General features: G+C 39.1%; 1 protein-coding gene across 3 annotated transcripts in view; it reads left to right on the forward strand.

Moving 5' to 3' along the window:
• Window positions 1-21218, forward strand: part of ARAP2 (ArfGAP with RhoGAP domain, ankyrin repeat and PH domain 2) — a 243037-nt gene that overhangs the window by 160364 nt on the left and 61455 nt on the right. For all 3 annotated transcript variants that reach the window (XM_045284220.1, XM_045284222.1, XM_045284221.1), the window contains exon 20: window positions 12885-13048. In XM_045284220.1, coding sequence (XP_045140155.1) covers window positions 12885-13048 — 164 coding nt within the window. The remainder of the gene's footprint in view (window positions 1-12884; window positions 13049-21218) is intronic.

The following is a 21218-nucleotide window of genomic DNA, read 5'->3' on the forward strand; positions in this document are numbered from 1 at the left end:
GAAAATATTTGATTTACAAATAAGGAATCCTACTTTGCGGAATTTCATTTATCACGGTAGGGTCTAGAACTGATTAACTGTGATAAACGAGGGTTCACTGTATTGGCAAGAATATTACTATGTAAAATATTACCCGCTTTGAAAAAGTCTTTTTTTCTCTCTCAATACAAAGTGGAATGTTTACTTACTGTACTTCCCAGCAGATGAACTCTTTGGTATTAACTAAGACAAATAATAATATGTCCATAGGAAAACTCCTACAAGACTTTGTCAGCTTTGTTAATAATTGAAAACTGGAAATACTCTTAAGTGCTCCTCAATAAGTGATTGAATTGGGAGGGTGTAGTTTATTCATATTTGGAATAAGAATCAGCTTTATAAAATGACTATGTTTATGAAGTAAGGTCATAAGCACAATACCAGTTGCCTGAAAATTACAAGCGTCAAGAAAGACTACTGGGCTGAACATTGTACTACCTGATTGAGTGGGCTACACTCACAAAAGCACTTTATATCAACATTGGCATTTGAAAGCCATTATTATCTTTAGACGGTAGACATAACTGGCCTAGCTTTGGGTGAACCAGTCTCCTCCATCTCCACATATACCATCCTTAGCTTCATAGATGGAAGATCCACTTATGTCTGAAAGCAGTCTCGTTCTCCCATCCCAACGTTACCATGTCCTTTCTGCATTACCGCGAAGCCACACTGCGGATGACTTGTCTGCAGGTGTCCCTCTCAGCTGGGGTGCCATCATATCAGATTGAGCACAGCATGGCTTTGTTCATCTCTCTCACTATATTTCTTCCTTGGCGTTTCTTGGCCAACTTCTCACCAGCAGCTTATGGGTAGCACCAGGCTGGTGCCAGTGGTAGGCCAGCATGACAACTCTCAAAGCAAACTTTCACAGAGAACGCCTATATGGTGTGTGAGGGTCTCCTTTCAACCCCCTGTGCACAAACTGAGAATCTTATACTGCCAAAGGTAGGGCACCGCCTCCCCATGCTGTTGCTGGCTCTGCCCCACTGCCCAACTGTCTGGGCTGAGGTACCTCCTGGCTGCAGGTCCCCATCTCAGCTCCCTGGGCTGACCACCCACCACTACCACCTATTCAAGGTTCCCTCCAGAGTCTTCCATGCTAAACTCTGCAGTGTTTGCCCCTGTTTATCTAAGGTCTTCTCCATTATCGACTTGGAATGCTACTAGCACAATATTAGAGCCCTTGACCAATAGGACAGCTCATTTGGGAGATTCTCAGTATAGGGTTCCGTTTCAAATGGATACATTGCTTCCTAGCTCTCTTAGATCAATCAGCCCAATCTTAGCCTCCCTGTTTTAGGGTTTTTATTAGTTCCTAGTTGGGACCCCAAGCCAATCTTGATAAAGATCAGATTGTGCGGGTGTCCCCTGGCCAATCCAGATAATCAGATTAGGCATGGCCTTTAGCCTTTCCAGTTAATATTAACTACTAGGGAGGGCCCACACTAGCCAATTTCTATAAAGGAGAACAGCAAATCAACTAATCACTTAGAAGCCACGTATTCAAGTAGCAAACAGATCATTCCTTTAGTAGCTTATGGCCTAAACTGTCATTTGGGGGCTATTAAAAACACCAATCCAAAAAGACAGGTGTAAGAAAACCCAGGATATCATAAGTGACTTCACCATATGTGATTCTTAAAAAGAAAAAGAAAAAAACACCCTGAGCTAAAGAAACTAAACCCTAAAGGGTGCTACTACATGATACTTATACCTAAATTATTTCATTTGTACGTAAATCTAGTCAGAGAGCTGGCAAACTGATGTTCAAGGACAGAAGGTAGACCCAGCAGGGCTTGGTGTGCTGAGTAGGGGAAGGAATTCACTGCCAGGACTAATAAAGGGAGCTTTTTGAAAGGGATGGAAATGTTAAGTAATTGATTGTGTTGCTGTGACATGGGCATAAGATTTATTAAAACTCTCTCAAACTGTACACTTAAAAAGGGGTGCATTCTATTTAAACAATTCCCATGGTGGGATGTCACTCACAACACTGAAATAATTCATCATTTCCCAAGGAAACAAGACCTTGTTTGATAATTATTATGGTTTGCTTTGAGAGGTTGGTTGGGAAATAAGGTGAGGGGACAGTGGAAATTGTCTTCAAAGCTTTACCTTCTGAAATGCCTCGGGTGTAAATTAGAAATTAACCCATCTTTAAGAAGAGAGGTTTTCTATCATGGTAGTTCTGGGAGAAGATTTTTGATGCAGCTTTGCATCGATGAGTTATTCAGAAAACCCTCTTATGAATCTAGGTGCTTAGAAGACTAAGATGGAAAGGTATATAAAGAGAAACACAAGAATTTTGTCTCTAATGAATATTTTTGGAATTTGCAACCAGACTAAATTATGAAGAGCCAGTCCTTCCTGTAAAGGAAGGAACATGGGCTAAGTTAGGGCGAAGTAAGACTAGAAAACCTACCTTATTAGCCAACATCCCATGTTTTATACTATCTGCTTCAGGAAGATCATTTCTCAAACCTCCATTTCCTTATGTATAATGAGAAGATTGGCAGAGGATTTCAAGTTCTTTTATTGGGCTCAAAAACTCCATAACATAGCGCTTAAAAAGACTATATAGTTCAAGTGCAGTAAATACCCTTTATTTTTAAGGGACCACACCTAACTTTGACATAGGTGATTTGTTCCCAGTCATATTTGCTAAAAACAGCCTGTGGGTAAGGAAGGTAGCAAAATATCCATGAGCTCCTTGCCTACAGATGAGTCAACATTTTGGCAAATGCAGATGAGCTATGTATTATTTGTTTATGGTAGTAAATGTGACATATACACCTTATGGATGGATATATCTTAACTCACATAACCATTCCCTAGTTGAGATTTACCTTTTTTTTAAAAATCATTTTATTGGGGGCTCATACAACTCATCACAATCCATACATACATACACTGTGTCAAGCACATTTGTACATTTGTTGCTATCATCATTCTAAAAACATTTGCTTTCTACTCGAGCCCTTGGTATCAGCTCTTCATTTTTCCCCTCCCTGCCCACTTCCCCCTCCCTCGTGAACCCTTGATAATTTACAAATTATTATTATGTTGTCTTATCTTACACTGTCCGATGTCTCCCTTCACCCACTTTTCTGTTGTCCATCCCCCAGGGAGGAGGTAATGTGTAGATCCTCGTAATCGGTTCTCCCTTCTACCCCACCTTCCCTCCACCCCCACCTCCCACCCCCGGTATCACCACTCTCACCACTGGTCCTGAGGGGTTCATCTGTCCTGGATTCCCTGTGTTTCCAGTTCCTATCTGTGCCAGTGTACATCCTCTGGTCTAGCCGGATTTGTAAGGTAGAATTGGGATCATGATAGTGGGAGGGAGGAGACATTTAAGAACTAGAGGAAAGTTGTATCATCGTTGCTACACTGCACTCTGACTGGCTCGTCTCCTCCCGGCAACCCTTCTGTAAAACTGTTTTTAAGTGATTTTTAAAATTGTGGGTATGCATGTATGTTTTTTTATTCTTCTCTCTCTGTGTCTGTGTGTGCATTTGTTAAAGCGATATTGAGAGACACATAGTGTGTTATTTCAAATCATATCTTTATAGTAGAATCTGATGCTTGGGATTACTTGTCAAAGTAATATATACATATTATAAGATTCATTGTACTTATTATCAAATTCTCTTTCAGAATATCTAACCATTCTATAAAATCTGTACCAGTCTCTTTATACTCTTTAATGATGATCATTGTATGTTTTTAATAATTGGCAAGTTGCTATTTGTGCTGTTTGGCGCTTTGATTGTTAGACTGGTTTGTATTTATCAGTCATTGCTATTTTTCCTGTGATTATCTTTCATGACAGATGAACCTACTTTTGTTGAGGACTTACTGTTTTCCTTTGTAATATTTAGCATTTTGCCATTTTCAGTCATAATTGTAGAATTTATTTGATCTTTAGACTTGCTTAAAATATTCTTGCTTGATTGTCAGTAGAGTAGGCTCAAATGTTGTTTTTTATATTTTATAGTTGTTATATTGGAATTTGATTAGAATTGTTTTATTGTTCCTGGAGTTTGGTATGTAAGTCTTACTGAACAGTCAACTCATTCTAGGATACTGGTATATTTCCTGTATATGGCCTTGAAGTGCCTTCTAAAATTTATGCTTGGGGAATAGGTGATCAGAATAATTTATTTCTTAATGATTAGTGTTTATCAAAATAACTTCAGTTTTTCAATATAAATCAAGGTTTCTCAAGAAGTTTTACCTAAAACGGTGAAGTGATTATATAATTATACTTGTTATCAATATGTAGTCCAGCAATTTTATTGAAAATAACTTTTAATATTATATTCAGTCTGCATGGAGTTTAGATAAGCATCAGAGAGACAAGTTGCTGAACTGATGCTGTTACATGTCAAACATCTTCCCCGCTAGATGGTGTACTTTAGGGTGCTCTCGTTGACAAGCTGACTCAGGGGTTGCCTTGTCATTACACGATCCACCCTTCCCTCTTTTACAGGGAGACAGTTAAACCTGTCATCGTAGGATTGCTTCTGACTAGGAAGAAAATTTGAAGGATGAACTGTTCATAACTACTGACAGATTTTTTTTCTGGTCCTGTAGGAGGACCATTTCATTTTTGGATTACTTTCTCAACTTCCTGAAATGCTCACCCACTCTCCATGTTTATAGGCAAACAGTGTGAATGGTTTTGTATTCTATTTGGAATTTAATTACTCGGTTAGGAAACATATTTCAAAGGAAGACCCAATTGTGATGGTAACGACATACTGTAGTTATGTTTTTTCAGAGAGAGTACCTCATTATCGTCTCATTCAGACAGGTACACTCAGCACACCTCAGTATCGTCCCGTTCAGACAGGTACACTCATCACACCTCAGTATCGTCCCGTTCAGACAGGTACACTCAGCACACCTCAGTATCGTCCCGTTCAGAGAGGTACAGTCAGCACACCTCAGTATCGTCCCGTTCAGACAGGTACCCTCAGCACACCTCAGTATCGTCCCGTTCAGACAGGTACCCTCAGCACACCTCAGTATCGTCCCGTTCAGACAGGTACGTACACTCATCACACCTCAGTATCGTCCCGTTCAGACAGGTACCCTCAGCACACCTCAGTATCGTCCCGTTCAGACAGGTACAGTCAGCACACCTCAGTATCATCCCATTCAGACAGGTACCCGCAGCAACAGAATGCTTTGGAGCTAAAGATGATGGAAGATTAAGGAAAAGCTTAATGTGTGTCAAGAGTATTAAAGTAAGTATCAGAATTCTTCAGAAAGAAAATGACAAAATCTGGAAGTCATGGCTGCAGTGGCAGTGTGGAAAATAAAAACAATAGATAAAGATGTCAAAAAACTAGAAATGAGCATTGTAGGCACCATGATCATTAAAAAAAAAAAAAAGTCTTCCTGGCAAGTTTGGAAAGGTTAAAAATGAGTGTGGTGAGATGCTTGTAGCTTTTTCTTCCTGTAGGATCGTTTCAAGAAGAGAACCCAGGAAATAAATAAGCACTTTTTTAAAATTATTTTTTTACAAGACAGTGAATATTATCAGGAGTAGAAATAGACTATGAGTCCAGAGCCTACAGCTTTGGATTCCTACTGAATCCAAAATAGTGTACTCATGGCCTTCTGGAAGCAAGATTGGATAATAATTTTATTTTGGTAAAAATAAATATACTTGAATCATTAGACAATTACTTTATTATTTCAAATTAATATGTATCTTTATTCATGTTCCAGTGTAGTCAATTCTGACTCATAGAGACCATCTAAGACTATCTAAATACCCCATAAGCCAGCGTTCTCAATCTGTGGGTCACGACCCCTCTGGGGGTCATACTACCCTTTCACAGGGGTTACCCAATTCATAACAGTAGCAAAATGGCAGCAATGAGGTAGCAACAAAGATCGTTTCATGGTTGGGGGTCACCACAACATGAGGAACTGTAAGAGAGGGTCGCGGCAGGAGGACGGTTGAGAACCACTGCCATAAGGTTTCTAAAGCTGCAGTCTGCATGTCAGGAAATTAAGAAGACAGCTCCCTGGCCAACTGAATTAAGACATCCATATCTGAACCAATTCCAAGAAAGTGACCCAACAGTATGCAGAAAGTATAGAACAATAACATAAGTGTCACAAAGAAGTAAAATTTTGCTGAAGGATCATTCAAACGTTGTTGTAGTAGTCCATTGACAAACATTCAAGCCAGATTTAGAAGATTATGTCCCAACCAGGAGATCATTGCTAACATCAAATGGATCTTGACTGAAAGCAGAGTGTACCAGAAAGATGTTTGCTTGGGTTTTATTGACTATGCAAAGGCCTTTGACTTTGAGGGTCATAACAAACTATGGGGCCCATAGAGAAGAATGGAAATGGCAGAACATGTCCTTATGCTGGCGTAGCACTTGCTACGTGGTCCGAGAGGCTGTCTGTTCACACAGAACAAGGAATGTTTCATGCTGTAAAGTAAGGGGAGGTGTGCATTAGGGTTCTGTTCTTTCACCATATGCATTCCATCTATAAGGAGCTGTGGTAGTATTGTGAGTTAGCTGTACATTGAACTATTAAAAAGGAGTTCTCCATACTAAACTACCAGCTCCTCTGCAGAAGAAAGATGAACTTTCTGCTCCTATAAAAATTTAAGGCATTGAAAACCCAATGGACAATTCTACTCTACCCCAGGTCCCTTTGATGGCAATAAGTTTGGTTGCTTTGTTTTTGTCCCTTTATTCAATCTTTATGCCGAGGACATAACCTGAGGAGTTGAGCTATATGAAGAACTTGGTGTCTGTATTGGAGCAAGACATCATAACATCATAACTGATGATGATACAAGCTTGCTTGCTAAATGCAAGGGGGAATTGAAACACTTGCTGAGAAAGGTCAAAGACAGTAGCAGCCTTCAGTACGGATTACTACTCAATGTAAAGAAACCCCAAATCGTCACAACTGAACTAAATAAATAACTCTATGATAAATAAAAGGGGCGTTCTGCAGGATTTACTCTTGCTTGGATCCACAATCAATAGTCATGAATGAGCAGCAGTCAAGAAATCAAATCATGTATTTCATTGGGCAAATCTGCTGTGCAAGACCTAAAAAACAAGGACGTCACTTAGAGGAATAAGGTGTCTCAGACCAAAGCCATGGTATTTTTAATCGATCCATGAACATGTAAAAGTCGAACATTGAATAATGAAAACCAAAGAATTCTGGTGTTGTTATGGTATTGGCAAAAAATATTGAAAGTCTATGCACTGCCAGAAGTAAAAACAAATCCCCTTGGAAGAATTACAGCAAGAATACTCCTTAGAAGCAAGTGCAATGATAATCTCTTTTAGAAGAATCAATAGACTACTCCCAAGGAGTTTGGGATTGATGATGTCCAACCCTTCTGTGATGCTGTTCCATTCCATTTCCCCCCAACTCTCCTCCCTTGAATATATTCCTTCACATTTCTGGGTTCTTCTAATTGCTGCCGTGCCCCACAGAAACTCACGAAAGTTTAAGGAAATGTCTCACGTGGTTGTGGGTGCTGTTCAGTCTCAAATCTAATGTTAGGCAAGGGTAAAGCCAGATGCTGAGTCCAGAGGACAAGCCATACTCTTGGGTCTTGATGATGAGATCACACCCCTTGCTTTTCAGAGGGCTCATTTTATAGGCAGCAGGATGGCATTGCAGGGAATTATATTTTCAGTTACTTGCACAAGAATATTGTCGGTATCTTCCCCTACTTTCTTCCCAGACCCATACTGGGAAAAGCTGTTTGGTAGGAGTTGTGTGTCAATAGTAAATTCAAATAACATATAACCTCTCACCTTTTTAATGATCCCCAAATATAATCATCTGTTTTCTATCCCTGGACTCTATCTTATTTTTGCACATATGACCTGGGGCCTCTGACAAGATCTTTCCAGTAGGCATTGGCCTCGCCCTAATGTTAATCAGTCAGGCTGTTTTCCCAGGCCACCCCAGGTGCAGCTTTTCCCCTGTCAGCTGTAGACTTATCACTCCTTTCGTCCCATGCAAGTAACAGTCTCCAAGATGACCATTGAACAAGACAAGTGGCCAGTTCACACCTTCTCTTCAGGTCAAGTCGTAATCTAATCTTATTTCTATTTAGCAGATAATGCCCTTCAAAGGGGAACTCTGTAGTCTAGGAAACCCACTAGGTGATCTCTGTAAAATGATGATCATCAGCTTGATGGCCATGAGTCTGGTTTGGGTTGGGCACAGCACTTAACAGACCTTTATGGGAGATCTTCAGGTCTTTTCTTCCATGCAGTTGTTGGGTGGGTTTGAACTGTGAGCTTTTCTATTAATATCTGAAGGCTTAACCACTGCACCCACTACCCACTCAGTGATCCTTGTCAATTGATAGGGTTTTAAAACTAAATTCCAGACACTATTCTGGTAACTAAAAAGAAACAAAACAGCAGAAACATACATCCATTGCGGTCAAGTTGATTCTGACCCATGGTGAGTGCATGTGTTGCCAAGGAGAACTACTCATAGTATAGTCTTGACTGTAACCTTTATGGAGGAGACCTGGAGGCATGGTGACATACTGGTGGCTTGTGTGTTTGGGCTGTTAACTTCAAGGTTAGCAGTTTTAAAACACCAAGGGCTCTGCCAGAGAAAGATGAGGCTTTCTGTTCCTGTGAAGATTTATATTCTTGGAAGCCCACGGGGGCAGTTCTACCTTGTCCTACAGGGTTGCTATGAGTTGGAATTGACTTGATGGTAATGAGTTTGAGTTTTTGAGCATCTTTAGGGAAGAAGTTCATGAAGCCTTGCTTTCACTGAGCTTCTGGGTAGATTCTAATTGTAAACTATTTGCTACACCCAGAATTTTAGGCGAGTAACCAATTACTGACTGCCATCGAGTTCTATCCCTGTAGAAATCTCTTTAGATTTCAGAAGCTGTAAACCTTTCTGGGAGCTGACAGTCTTATCCATTTTCCATCAAGGGGCTGGTGGTTTTGAACTACTACTTTTGTGGTTAGCAGCCCAATGCACTGTGCTTGCAGGACTACTTACAGGGCAGCTAGAGATACCGATGACTTTTTCTGCTTGCATATCTAGAGTTTGGGACCTAGTAGCTAAAACATCTCTAAAGATAATTAAATGAGCAGTGTAATGAAGTATAAGATGACTGTTAGGGAATTTAGAAGGGAAAGCAAATGCACAGTAAACTCAAGAAGCGTATCAGGAATAAAGGGTGACAGGGAAGATCACTTGGAGAACACCTTTGGGGTAGGCATTGGAGTAGCTAAAGAACAGGAAGCAGTTTTTGTAAAGACAGGTTCTCTTCCCTGACTATTTCTACCCTTACGAGTACATTGGGTATAGAGGCATGCCCAAGGAAGTTGGAGGGTAAAACAAAGTCAAGGTTACAAAGATCTTTAAGTCTTGAAAAGTCAGGTATTATCGAATGGTATCGATTAAGAAGTGTTACCATTAGTTTTGGATTTTAGAAACTCATTTTGACAGCAGTGAGGAATAGGGATTAAAGGAATTAATGTAAACTAGGAAAAGAGATTCTGTTAGGTATTTTAATGACCTAAACAAGCTGTTATAATACTTTCTTCTGCAGGAATTAGTACCAGACTAATTCCAACGAGTTGAGGCTGAAGGTGTCACAGATGCCCAACTCTTCCAAAATCCTACTTTGCTCCATTTACTCCCCCACCCCTCCATTAAGCATATTCCCTCACGGCCCTGGGCTCTGTGTGTTGCTGCAACATCCCACCGAAACTCAATAAACTTTGAGGCAATGCCTCACATGGTGGTGGGTGCTGTTCAGTCCCAAATCTGAGGGTTGGGTGAATCCAAAAATGTCCAAAAGCCGCAGCAAGTCTTCTTGCTTTTACCAAAACTCAGAAATCTCAGTGAGGATAATGGAGGTCTGGCTTTCCAGGTGAGGTGATGAATGTGTGGGATTGGGTGGTGGCACCATTATATATCCAAGGAAAACAGTGTGTGTGGCCTGTTTCATGCCTGGTTCTAAGCTGGAATCTTAATGATGTCATCAAGGAAACTAAGTGTGTGGCCTGATTCTCACCCTCTACTAAACAGTGAAACCCACTGCCATTGAGTCAGTGCCTGCTCATAACAACTCGATAGGACAGGGTAGATCAGTCTGTGTGTTTCCAAGACTCTAACTCTATGAGAGTAGAAAGCCCCATCTTCCTCATCTTAATCCCATCCCATTCCTGTTCTTTAGTAGAGAAGAGAATACATTCAAGATGGGACTTTGGCCACAGGCATATAAAGTCCGGAACTATAATATTTCACATAAGGAATTATGGCTGGAAGGGCTATATTAATCGACTCTAACTTGGCAATATCAAAAGACTTGAGATGAGGTAATGTTGGCTTACATTGGCAATTGAGTCCAGACATCAAGGAGCTGATATCAGCAGAAGTTTGGACTAAATATATGAGGTAGTGGTTGGGAAAAGAAACCAATATAAAATGAATTGATCTGAATTTGTAGTGGCATAATTAGATATTGGCGGAGCCAAGAGAAGATTATTGTGGTAAAGGAAAAAAAATTTGGATGCTTTTGCTCATTAAAATGATATCCCAAAATAAATCCTACTTGTTATTGTTGATGTGTATTACCTGTCATTACATTCACTGAGGTCAGTGCACGAATCCCTGGTTTGACAGTAGTTAAGCACTCAATTGTTAACCAAAATGCCAACAGTTCAAACTCATCATCCACTCTGGGAAAAAAGATGAGGCTGTCTGCTTCTCTATTGATTCACAGTCTTGGAAACCCTATAGGGCAGTGGTTCTCAACCTTCTGAATGCTGTGACCCTTTAATACAGTTTCTCATGTAGTGGTGACTCCCAACCATAAAATTATTTTCGTTGCTACTTCATAACTGTAATTTTGCTACTGTAATAAATCGAGCAACCACTGTGAAAGGATCGTTTGACCCCCAAAGGGGTCGAGACCCATAGATTGAGAGCCCCTGCTACAGGGCATTTTGATCCTGTCCTGTACCGTCATATAAGTTAGAACTCAAGATTAGAATCCATTTGACAGCAGTGGAGTTTTGGTAGGTAGATATTTGTTAATCGTCATTTTACAGACAATGAAACTTGTCTGTCTGAGCTCACACAGAATATAAATGGCAAAGCTAAACTTTGAATTTGGAAATTGTGTCAACTAGGGTTGCTGTCACCTAGAGTGGTAATCCAGGATGTCACCTGCCACTCCCCATGAACCTCTTCTTTTACAACACTATATGAAATCCTTCAAAATCCTGACACATAGTTATCCTGCAGGACAGGGTAGAGCTGCTCCTGTGGGTGTCTTATACTATAATTCTTAGGGAATGGAAAATCTCATTTCTCCAGCAGAGCAGCAGGTGGTTTCAAACTGTTCGCCTTGCAAAAGGTTTGCAGCCCAATTGTTATGACCATGCCACCAAGACTCCCTACAGAATCCACAGTACTGTTGATTATTGTTTTTAATCTTCAGAGAATATATACTCATAGAATAAAATGTGATCATATGTATAGTTGTAAAATATTTGCATGTAATATTTTTGAGGTTATATGAGACTAACAAATTATAAATTTTTTCTGCTTTGAAAGCAACATTTTTACTTGCAACTCTGTAAGTAACTAAACAGAACCCTTTTTAATCTTTTTCTTCTTTTACCTTTAATTATATTCTCAAAAAATGTCTTGATATTTGTTCACAATACTAATTAAAATAAGGGTATAGATAAGATTCCAGAAAATTTGAGAAAATATTAACTATAAAAACAGAATTAAAAAGAGCTGCATGTACTTGTAGCTCCTGAAACTGAAACCATGTAATTGAAAGCATCTTTGTCATTGAGAAATAGTGACAGCTCTGGGAGGGTATATTAGAAAGTTTACAAATTTGGCTATAGACCTTTAATCTCAGAGAGGAGCCATGATGGTGGAGGGGTTACCCATTCAGCTGCAATTGGCCTGGTTGGCAGTTCAAAACTGCCAGCAGCTCCACAAAACCCACAGGGGCGCTATGAGCAGCATTGACTTCATGGCAGTGGGTTCCTTTGGTCTTGTAGGTATAGTCTGATACACGTAGGCTGGCTTATGAAACGTGGCTTTTATTGTTGTTGTTAAATAACTACAGGGATATTTTTATAAAACGTAATAAAATTCTCCAGAAACTGCACAGAAACATTATAGACAATTGTTTTATTGCACGCACACACACAGAATCTCTAAAAGATGTCACTGGCCTTTCAGTCACATGAAAATCTGTGAGAGGTAGGGATTTAGGAGTTAGCAACATACACAGGAGAGATGAAATCACGGGCCTGAATGAAGTGTCCCTGGAGAGACCTTGGGGGTACTCTGATTATAACTGTGTTATAGAAGTAAGCTTGGCAAATAGACCGAGATACCAGACAGGTAGGAGGAAAAGTCAGGAAGAATAGTACGAGTGAAGCCAAAATGGATGCCATCTTTTCTTCTTTTTAAGAAATGGAATCATCAGTGGTTTTAAAATCTGGAAAGTGGCAGCCAGAAATATCCATGAGAAGTCATAGTTGATGGTTGCCAGAATAGTTTCTATTTAGTCATTCAGAAGCTGAATCACAGGGAATGGGGAAAGGAAGGCAGGGAGCTCACATATTCTTCCACTTTTTGGAGAGACCTGACTTTCGGGCACAAGAAGAGATTGCGTGGAAGCTCACACTTGAGGGGGAGTAAAGGAGTTTCCCTGCTGATAGGTGAGGCAGGGCCAAGTTAATATATTTAAGTGTCATCTATCTTAAAATAAGGTTTTTTAAAAATACGTAATTTGGAATGCTTTTTAAACTTTACAGAACATTATACATCCATGGGCATACCAAGTTGGATTTCACAGTCTGGCATACTGCAATTGAAAAAGCAGCAGGTACAGATGGTAATGCATTACAAGATCAGCAGCTCAGCAAAAATGACGTTCCCATTATCGTGAACAGCTGTATAGCATTTGTTACACAGTATGGTAAGTAGCACAGTTTTTAACTCACCCCAGAACTCAGTATCATTCTTACAGTTTCTAAACTGGAGGTACTCTATTGGACCGAATTAAAGTCCTTTACATTTGTAAGTATACTAGTGAAAAATAAAAACGGCACTGTTGAGCAAATCGCCATTCCTTCTCCCAAGGAAACTCAGTCAAACTAGATAATGCATCATTTTATAGTTATAGGTACTGTTTCCTTCTTCCTTTCATGTGTAACATTTTTACGTGACATATTGGAAGAATATACATTACAAAATAAATGTTTAAAATGATAGATTAAAGACTGTATTTTTCAGGGTTATAGACTTAGAAAAAAACTGTAAGTAACTCAGCGTGCTCAGCTCAATGTGCTCAGAGGATTTTTAGAAGTGTTAGTTATAAGATAATTATGTAAATTGCTATTTTTCTGCATTCATTCAGCATAGTATCGATGACAAATTTGTAATATGCTTAATTTTAATATTTTGGCTCATTTACAACAATTTTTTTTCATTTATAACAGTTTCATCAATAATATTTAAGAAAGACAAAACTCTGTTCTCTCCCTGCATATTCACTTTCATTTTAACTTATTATTAGATGGAAATATTGTAGATATAGCTAGTAAAGAAACTTAATCCAGATGTTTATTTTCAACTTATTATCAATCATCTACATTCTCTCTTACATATTAGTACTGCAAAGGGTGGAAATTTCCCAAGTATATTTTTTAATATTGCAGTGCCTTACACCTTCAACTCTGTAGAAAAATTCCATTTATTTAGATTATAGCTGTAGAAAAGTGAGCTGTTTAATCTGCTATTTTGACAGGTGTCTTAGCATTTCTTTACTTTCATCATATTAGAGACTCCTTTGGGTGTTTTTAATTTGCAAGGCAGTTGTAACCCATGCAGGAAAGCTCAGTGCCGTTAGTTCTTTCCTTATTGATAGAGAGCCTGTTGTGTGCCAGCTGCGGGTATCTGTCAGAAGAGATGCAGCAGGAGGGTAAAACATTCCAGACAAAGTCACGATCTTACATTCAAATAGGGGAAGCTTACAAACTGACGTGTTAATAAATAAATAAAACAACCTCAGAGATCAACAATTGCTATGGAGAAAGTAATTTGCAAAAAATCAGTTTATATTTATGTATATTAGTACTTTCAGTTCTGGGAAACACCATGTTTTAAGTGTTTTGTGTGTAACCCAGGTATAAATATCATTACTGTTCAGTTTCATTGTGTTTAATATGCTACTGTGTATCTATTTCGAAATGTGTAGGTGACCATATGATGAACATAACTCTATGAAGTGCCTTTCTGGGATAGTTTATGTTTTTCTGATCGGCTGTGGTCAACTGTTTATTTGGAACAGGTGTGAGAGAAGGGTATCATTTTCATCTTGCAGTGGTTACATACTGGGCTGCGCACCACATGGTCGGCAGTTCAAAGCCACCAGCAGCTCCATGGGAGAAGATGGGCTTCCTACTCTGGTAAACAGTTACACTCTTGGAAAACCCACGAGGCGGTCACTGTGAGTCAGTACTGACCCGATGGCCTTGAGTTTGGTGAGATAGTCACATCATCTTAGGGCTCTCCTGTGTTTTGCAGGTGTTTGTGAATTGTGCATATATTGCATTTGTAATTGGGGATATTTACCTAAGGGAGTTTCATAGTGTCATAGCGTCTTTCTTAAACTGACAAAATAACTTAACTAGCTTTAATGTAGTCAATAGAATATTACTCTCGGAAAATCAGAAAATTCCTTGTGATGGGGAATTTAAAAGGGTTAAGCAGCAATAGATTGTTTTCCACTAAATCCATACATTATACCTTCTTGCATCACTAATACAGGCAAATTAACCTGCATATTTAAGTAATGAAGCCAGTGAAAGGTTTATGTTTTCTTTTAGTTTTGATTTTTTTTTTTTTTATAGAACATAGGATAAAGATCCCTTGTTACCTGCATGCACAAAAGAGAAGATTTTATGTGAGCTCAGTACAAGTGACTAAGTCTCAGCTTTTAGGATAGCAGATTCTATATATGAATCCAGTTCAAAGGGGGGAAAATTTGGAACAGAATATTAATTTCTCATGGACTCTACAATTTCTGGAGCCTTGGGACATAGGGATTTACTATTACTGCGACAAATTATTACTAGGGAAACTTATTTTGAGATAATCCTTATACCTTAAACTAAAAATATCCCCTGACTTTATCTTAAAACCAAAAAATAGTCTAGCTTGATGAGTATAAACTATCTGCATTCCTAAGCTTTATAAACTTTTCAAATTTTATTTACATCAGCTATGTACATTTTTGTTTTAGGTGCATATTTTATGTTCATCATTGGGCATTGTGTACTTTTAAGAACTGTATATAAAAGATCAAATTAAGAATAGCAACTTGAAAGATTAGGTAGGAATTGGGGGAAGACTGAGTGTCTGCTTTGTTATTTTGATGAAGGAAGGGCCAACTCGGCAAAGGAGGGTGAGAGCTCACCCGCTCCCCTCGTAGAACGTCATCTTCTCCTCGCTGGTTAACTTGTAGAAATTATTGAATTGGCATACTTTCTACTGTGTACATCCTTAACAACATCAAAATAATAAAAATCCCAAAACCTGAATGAAATACCACTTCATATGTACTCGAATCAAACCAAACTCACTGCCATCAAGTTGATGCTGACTCCTGACGACCCTGTAAGATAGGACAGAACTGTCCCTGGGGGTAAAGAGACTGCAAGTGGTTACTGGACTCGAAAGACCCATCTTTCTTTCGTGTATGGCTGGTCGTCTCAAATTTCAGACCTTGGGCATCTCAGCCCACTGAATAACCACTATGCCACCCACTAGTTTAGCGGTGATCAGAAGAGTGAACAAGTGTTAGAGATGACATAGATAAATTTGAACCCTCAGGAACGTAAAATATAAAGTTTTGTAGCCCTGTGGAAAAAACTCGGTGGTTGTTATTGAGTGCCATTGAGTTAGTGCCAACCCATAGTAACTCAATACACTAAGGAAGGAAACACTGCCTGGTCCTGCACCATCCTCACAATTGTTCTATGCTTGAGACCCTTGTTCTAGCCACCGTGTCAATCCACCTCATCGATGACCTTTTTTGCTGCCCCTCCATGGTAGTAAGCATGATATCTTTCTCCAGAGACCGTTCTCTTGGAATAACAGGTCCAAAGTATGTAAAATGAACTTTCCCCATCCTTGCCTCTAAGGAGCACTCTGGCCTTACATATTCCAAGCCAGATTGGTGAGTCCTTTTAGAGAACCATAGTACTTTCAATATTTTTCTCGAACTCCACAATTCAACAGCTTCACATTTTCTAAAAAAGTTAAGACCCAACAATATAACTCCACCTAAAAGTCAGTGGCTAAAAGATTTGCACACCAATACCGTTGCAATTCACAGTAGCCAAAACCTAGAAATAACCCAAGGGCCCGTAAACATACAATGGAATATCATTCAGTCGTACAACATTAAGTTCTGATGCTGATAGGTAGGTTTATTGTGTCAAGGGGTGGTCTGTGGTAGTTACATAATTTGGTGTCAATTTGAGGATGAAGAGTGAAGGGGTAGAGTATAGCCTGTCAATCATTATATAGCCAATGAGGTCTCTGTCTGGGCATGGCCTTCTCCTGAGGATTCTGGGAACTCCTGTATTCCTCCTTGGAGGTGGAAGACACACACACTCTGTGCTCACTCCCTTGGAGACTCTCTCTTGACTCACTCCCTGAGAGACATCCCTCAGGAGAAGCCACATGGACCTACCCTGATGCAGCCAGTGCCCTGAGCTGGAGGAATTATGTGGAGACCCTTACCAACATTGAGATGCTTATTACAATGCCACTGGATCCACAGGACTTCCTGTGATCTTCCTGCATTTGGCATCACTGCATGCGTTTCATGAGTCTGAAGATGACTTTATACATTGGTAGAGGATCTACTGGCTAATATCAGACTTACGGACTTGATCCGGACTAGGCTGGGGTGTTTTCTCAATATTCAACTGCTCCTGTATATAAAACTCTTTCTTATACATATATGAGTCTCCCTGAATTTGTTTCTCTAGTTTACTCGGACTAACAAAGATACACAGTACAAAATGACTAAACCAAAAACATGTTATTTTAAACAAGTCAAACAAATATTATATGATCCTACTTTTTGAAATATATATAATAAGCAAATGCATACACAAAAGTTTATAAGTAGTTACTCTGGGCTGGGGCAATGGAAATGGTGAATTCTTGTTAAAAGGATTCTGCGTTTCTTTTTCAGGTGGTGAAAATTTTTAAAGTAGCTATTTGTAGACAATATGATGTTATATATTGAGAATCCTAAGATGGCCACAATAGGATTGCTGGAAACAATAGAGGAGTTTAGTACAGTAGCAGATGCAAGATTAACAAGCAGATATCAATTGGATCCCTATATACCAGAAATGAGAATACCAAAAAAGATAACAAGAAAGCAATACCATTCACAATAGGCACACTAAAGCTGAAATACCCAGGACTAAACATAACCGAAATAACAAAAATCCTGTACAAAGAAGACGGCAGAACATTCTGAAAAGACCAAAAGGAATCTAAACAAACAATCCATGTTTGTGGATCAGGCTCAATTTTGTGAAAATGTCAATTCTACCTAAAACAAATCTACAAATTCGATGTAATCCTAATAAAAATTCTAGCATCATTCTTTAAAGAAATGGAAACCATAATTACCAACTTCATATGGAGCGGGAAGTAGCCCAGGATAGGCAAAAAACTCCTTAAAAAAGAACAAAAGTAGGTGGTCTTGCACCACCTGACCTCAAAACCAGCAATACAGCACAGTTGTCAAAACAGTCTGGTACTGGTATAATGATAGATACTGGACCAATGGATCAGGACAGACAACCCAGAAATAAAAACATCTGCCTACAGACAACTGGTTTATCGACAAAGGCTCAATAAGCATTAAATGGGAAGCAGATGCCCTCTTCAATAAATGGTGTTGGGAAAACTGGATATCCACCTGCAGAAGAATGAAACAAGATCCTTATCTCACCCTAGGCACAAAATCAAGCTAAGTATGGACCAAAGAGCTAAATGTAAAGCCCAAAGCTCTCAGGATCATCAACGAGAAAATTGCGACAAATCTAAGTGCCCTAATGCAGGGAACCAACTGGCTATCAGAGATAACAAAAGAAAACACTCTGTGAAAGACAAAATCGATGAATGGGACCTATTAAAAATAAAATACCTGTGTGCATCGAAGCACTTCATGAAAAGAATTGAAGGTGAGCCCACATATTGGGAAAATGCATTTAATAACAACTTAACACCAATAACTACAATCTACATATATTACAAGCCTATAACAAGACAAAAAACATAATAGCTCTCTGAGAAGGTCAGCAAAGGACCTTAACAGACAATTCACGAAGGATGACACTCAAATGGCTAATAAACACATGAGGAAATGCTCCTGTTCTCTAGCCATTGGGAAATGTAAGTCAAATCAACCAGGAGATACCATCTAATATCCATAACTGAAGCCCAATTTAAAAACTTTGAGAACTTCAGATGTGATGAGATTGAAACTCGTATCTGCTTCTAGTGGGGTTGTAAATACATACAACCACTGTGGAAGTCCATATGGTGAATCCAAAACATGACAGCTGAAATACCATATGACCCAGCAATATCTTTATTGGGAATATACTAAAAAAAAAGAAACAGACCACAAACAGACGTTTGCTCCCCCATGTTTATTGCAGCACAGTTCATAACAGCAAGAAGCTGGAAATTGCCTAAATTCTTATCAGCAGAACACTGGCTAAAAAAATCTGGTATACATGTACAATGGAATACTATGCATCCCTCAAACACAACTATAAACACCTCAAGGTGTGGAGGGGTCTGGAAGACATTATGTGGAGTGAAGTTAGTCAGTCACAAAAGGACAAATAGTGTCTGAGTCCCCTGGTGTAGGAACAAGCAGCAGAGTGGACACAAGCTCAGGCCTGAAGGGCATCCAGTCTGCTGGCCAGGGGAGCCAGACAGCCTAGTAGAAAGCCTATCTGCCCCATAGAATCATCCATCACCTGCTCTAGGTTTGCTTTGAATCAAGAGAAAATGGGGCTGAAGAGGAATTCAAATAAAAACTATTTTAAGTACAAGAATAAAAATATTTTTTGAACTTAAAAAAGCCTAGGTATTGGTATCATTGTACAATATGATAAATGTGTTTAATGTACTGAATTGTACACTTAAAATGGTTTAATTAGCAATAGGTCACATTGCTAATATATGTAGCAATATGTTATATGTGTTCATATATGTATATATACACACCATATATATCTAAACCATAATAAAATTAACTCAGAAGAACAACAGTCAGGAAGTTATTGTGAATTCATCTTGAGCTTCAGTTCAGATGTGCTTATAATGTCAGTGTTTGTACTTAGTCCCAAATTGGGTTCACAATACAATTTTAAGTTTGTTTTTGTTTCTTTATGAATTGCAACAGTTTGTTCTTAGGGGTTGCTGGGATTGATGGCACCCTCCAACAACAGTTTTTAGTTAGAAATATTTTAGTGACTATAAGAAAAGAGCTATTCAAATTCATGTTGAGTATATGTATTTGAGCACCAGCTATTATAAATTTACTCAACTGGAAACATATTCTCTTATAAACTTAGTCACAGTTGTCTTTGGTAGATTTTGCACATCCTTGCATTCAGCGGTTGTTGTATGCCTACTGAGTTTCTCATAGCCTTTTATTATATGATAGATGTCTAAAGAGAGGAAGACATAATTCTGGCTTTCCAGAGGTTTATAGATTTATGGGTGAAGGACAAACAGCTATATCTCATTGCACAAAGTGCGGTGGTGGAGAGATTCAGGGGGTGCTGGAGGTGTTCCTGGTAAGGGACATATTTCATCGACTAGTGGTGATCACAGAAGACTTTATGGGTGAGACATAGCACCTCAAGCTTAAAAAAGAAAGTGGGAGATAGCTCATGCAGGGAATAAGGGTTTCAGGGAGAGAAAATTAGATATGTTGAAGTACATTCATGAGAAAGTATTGTACAAAAGAACTGTGTGTACTTTAATGCAACCCGTGCTTTGTGTGTGAAGATGGTGTGGACAAGTCATAGATGTGAAATGAATCTTATATTTATTTTAACAGTTCTCCAATACTTTTCTTTCTTTACTGTTGGGATTGTAGAATCCACATTTCTAAGCACAACGGTAACACCAGCAGACCTGTGTCTTCGATTGCACTGTCATAATTGTAGAGGCCCAGTCGATGGCAGCACAGAAATGGAGAAGGAAATGTGACAAAACATAGTGAGGGATGGAGTGCATGAAATAGTAGCACGTGGATGGAAAGAAGAGAAGAATTCTGAGGGAGCGTGATGAAGAGCTTACATGACAGTATTTCCTTTATCTGTCATGTGTGAGAAAAGAGGTCTGGCCTGTGAGCTGCTGCAGAGAGACAATGCCACATAGTAAGAAGAACAAGAGGAAAAATGTTCAGTGTTGGGTTAGGTGTGAAATGGTGGAAGGACACCTTGTCTTATTATGAATTGTATGTGTATAAGTATTTATGTGGTGTATGTAAATACATATGTGTATTTACATATGTAGATAGTGTGTGTAGGTGTTGTCTCATGTGTGTAAAAGAGAACTTTATATCAAGAAGTAAGTATGGATCAATAAAACATCCAAACCCAGTCTAGATCAAGTCCATAAGTCTAATAGTAGCCCATATGTATGATACCAAGCTATAAACTCCTCTTCCGACTCAATACAACACATGCCATGATGTCAAGGCCTGTGGGTGGCAAGTCTTGTGGATCCAGTGGTCGTGGACACATCTTGACAATATGTGGGTATTGTCTGACCCATGGAATCATAAAGTTGGACGTGTGCAGCAACACTCCATTGTTAAATGGAAGTGGTATATACAAGATCGGGCCAAAACAGGAACTGAAGGGACAAGTAAGCTGCATGAAAAAGTGGCCCAAATGCCCACAGTCTCCACTCCTATCACAGTACTTTCTTTCTCCCAGTCTGTACCTATGGCCTCCTGGGGAGTTCCTTACCATACTTTAACAGAAGACCAAAAAGTCATGCTTGGTTTACGGATGGCTCTGCAC

This window comes from Echinops telfairi, unplaced genomic scaffold (assembly GCF_000313985.2).
Source record: "Echinops telfairi isolate 266 unplaced genomic scaffold, ASM31398v2 ScPeMD7_7468;HRSCAF=8506_0, whole genome shotgun sequence".
Taxonomy (NCBI): Eukaryota; Metazoa; Chordata; class Mammalia; order Afrosoricida; family Tenrecidae; genus Echinops; species Echinops telfairi.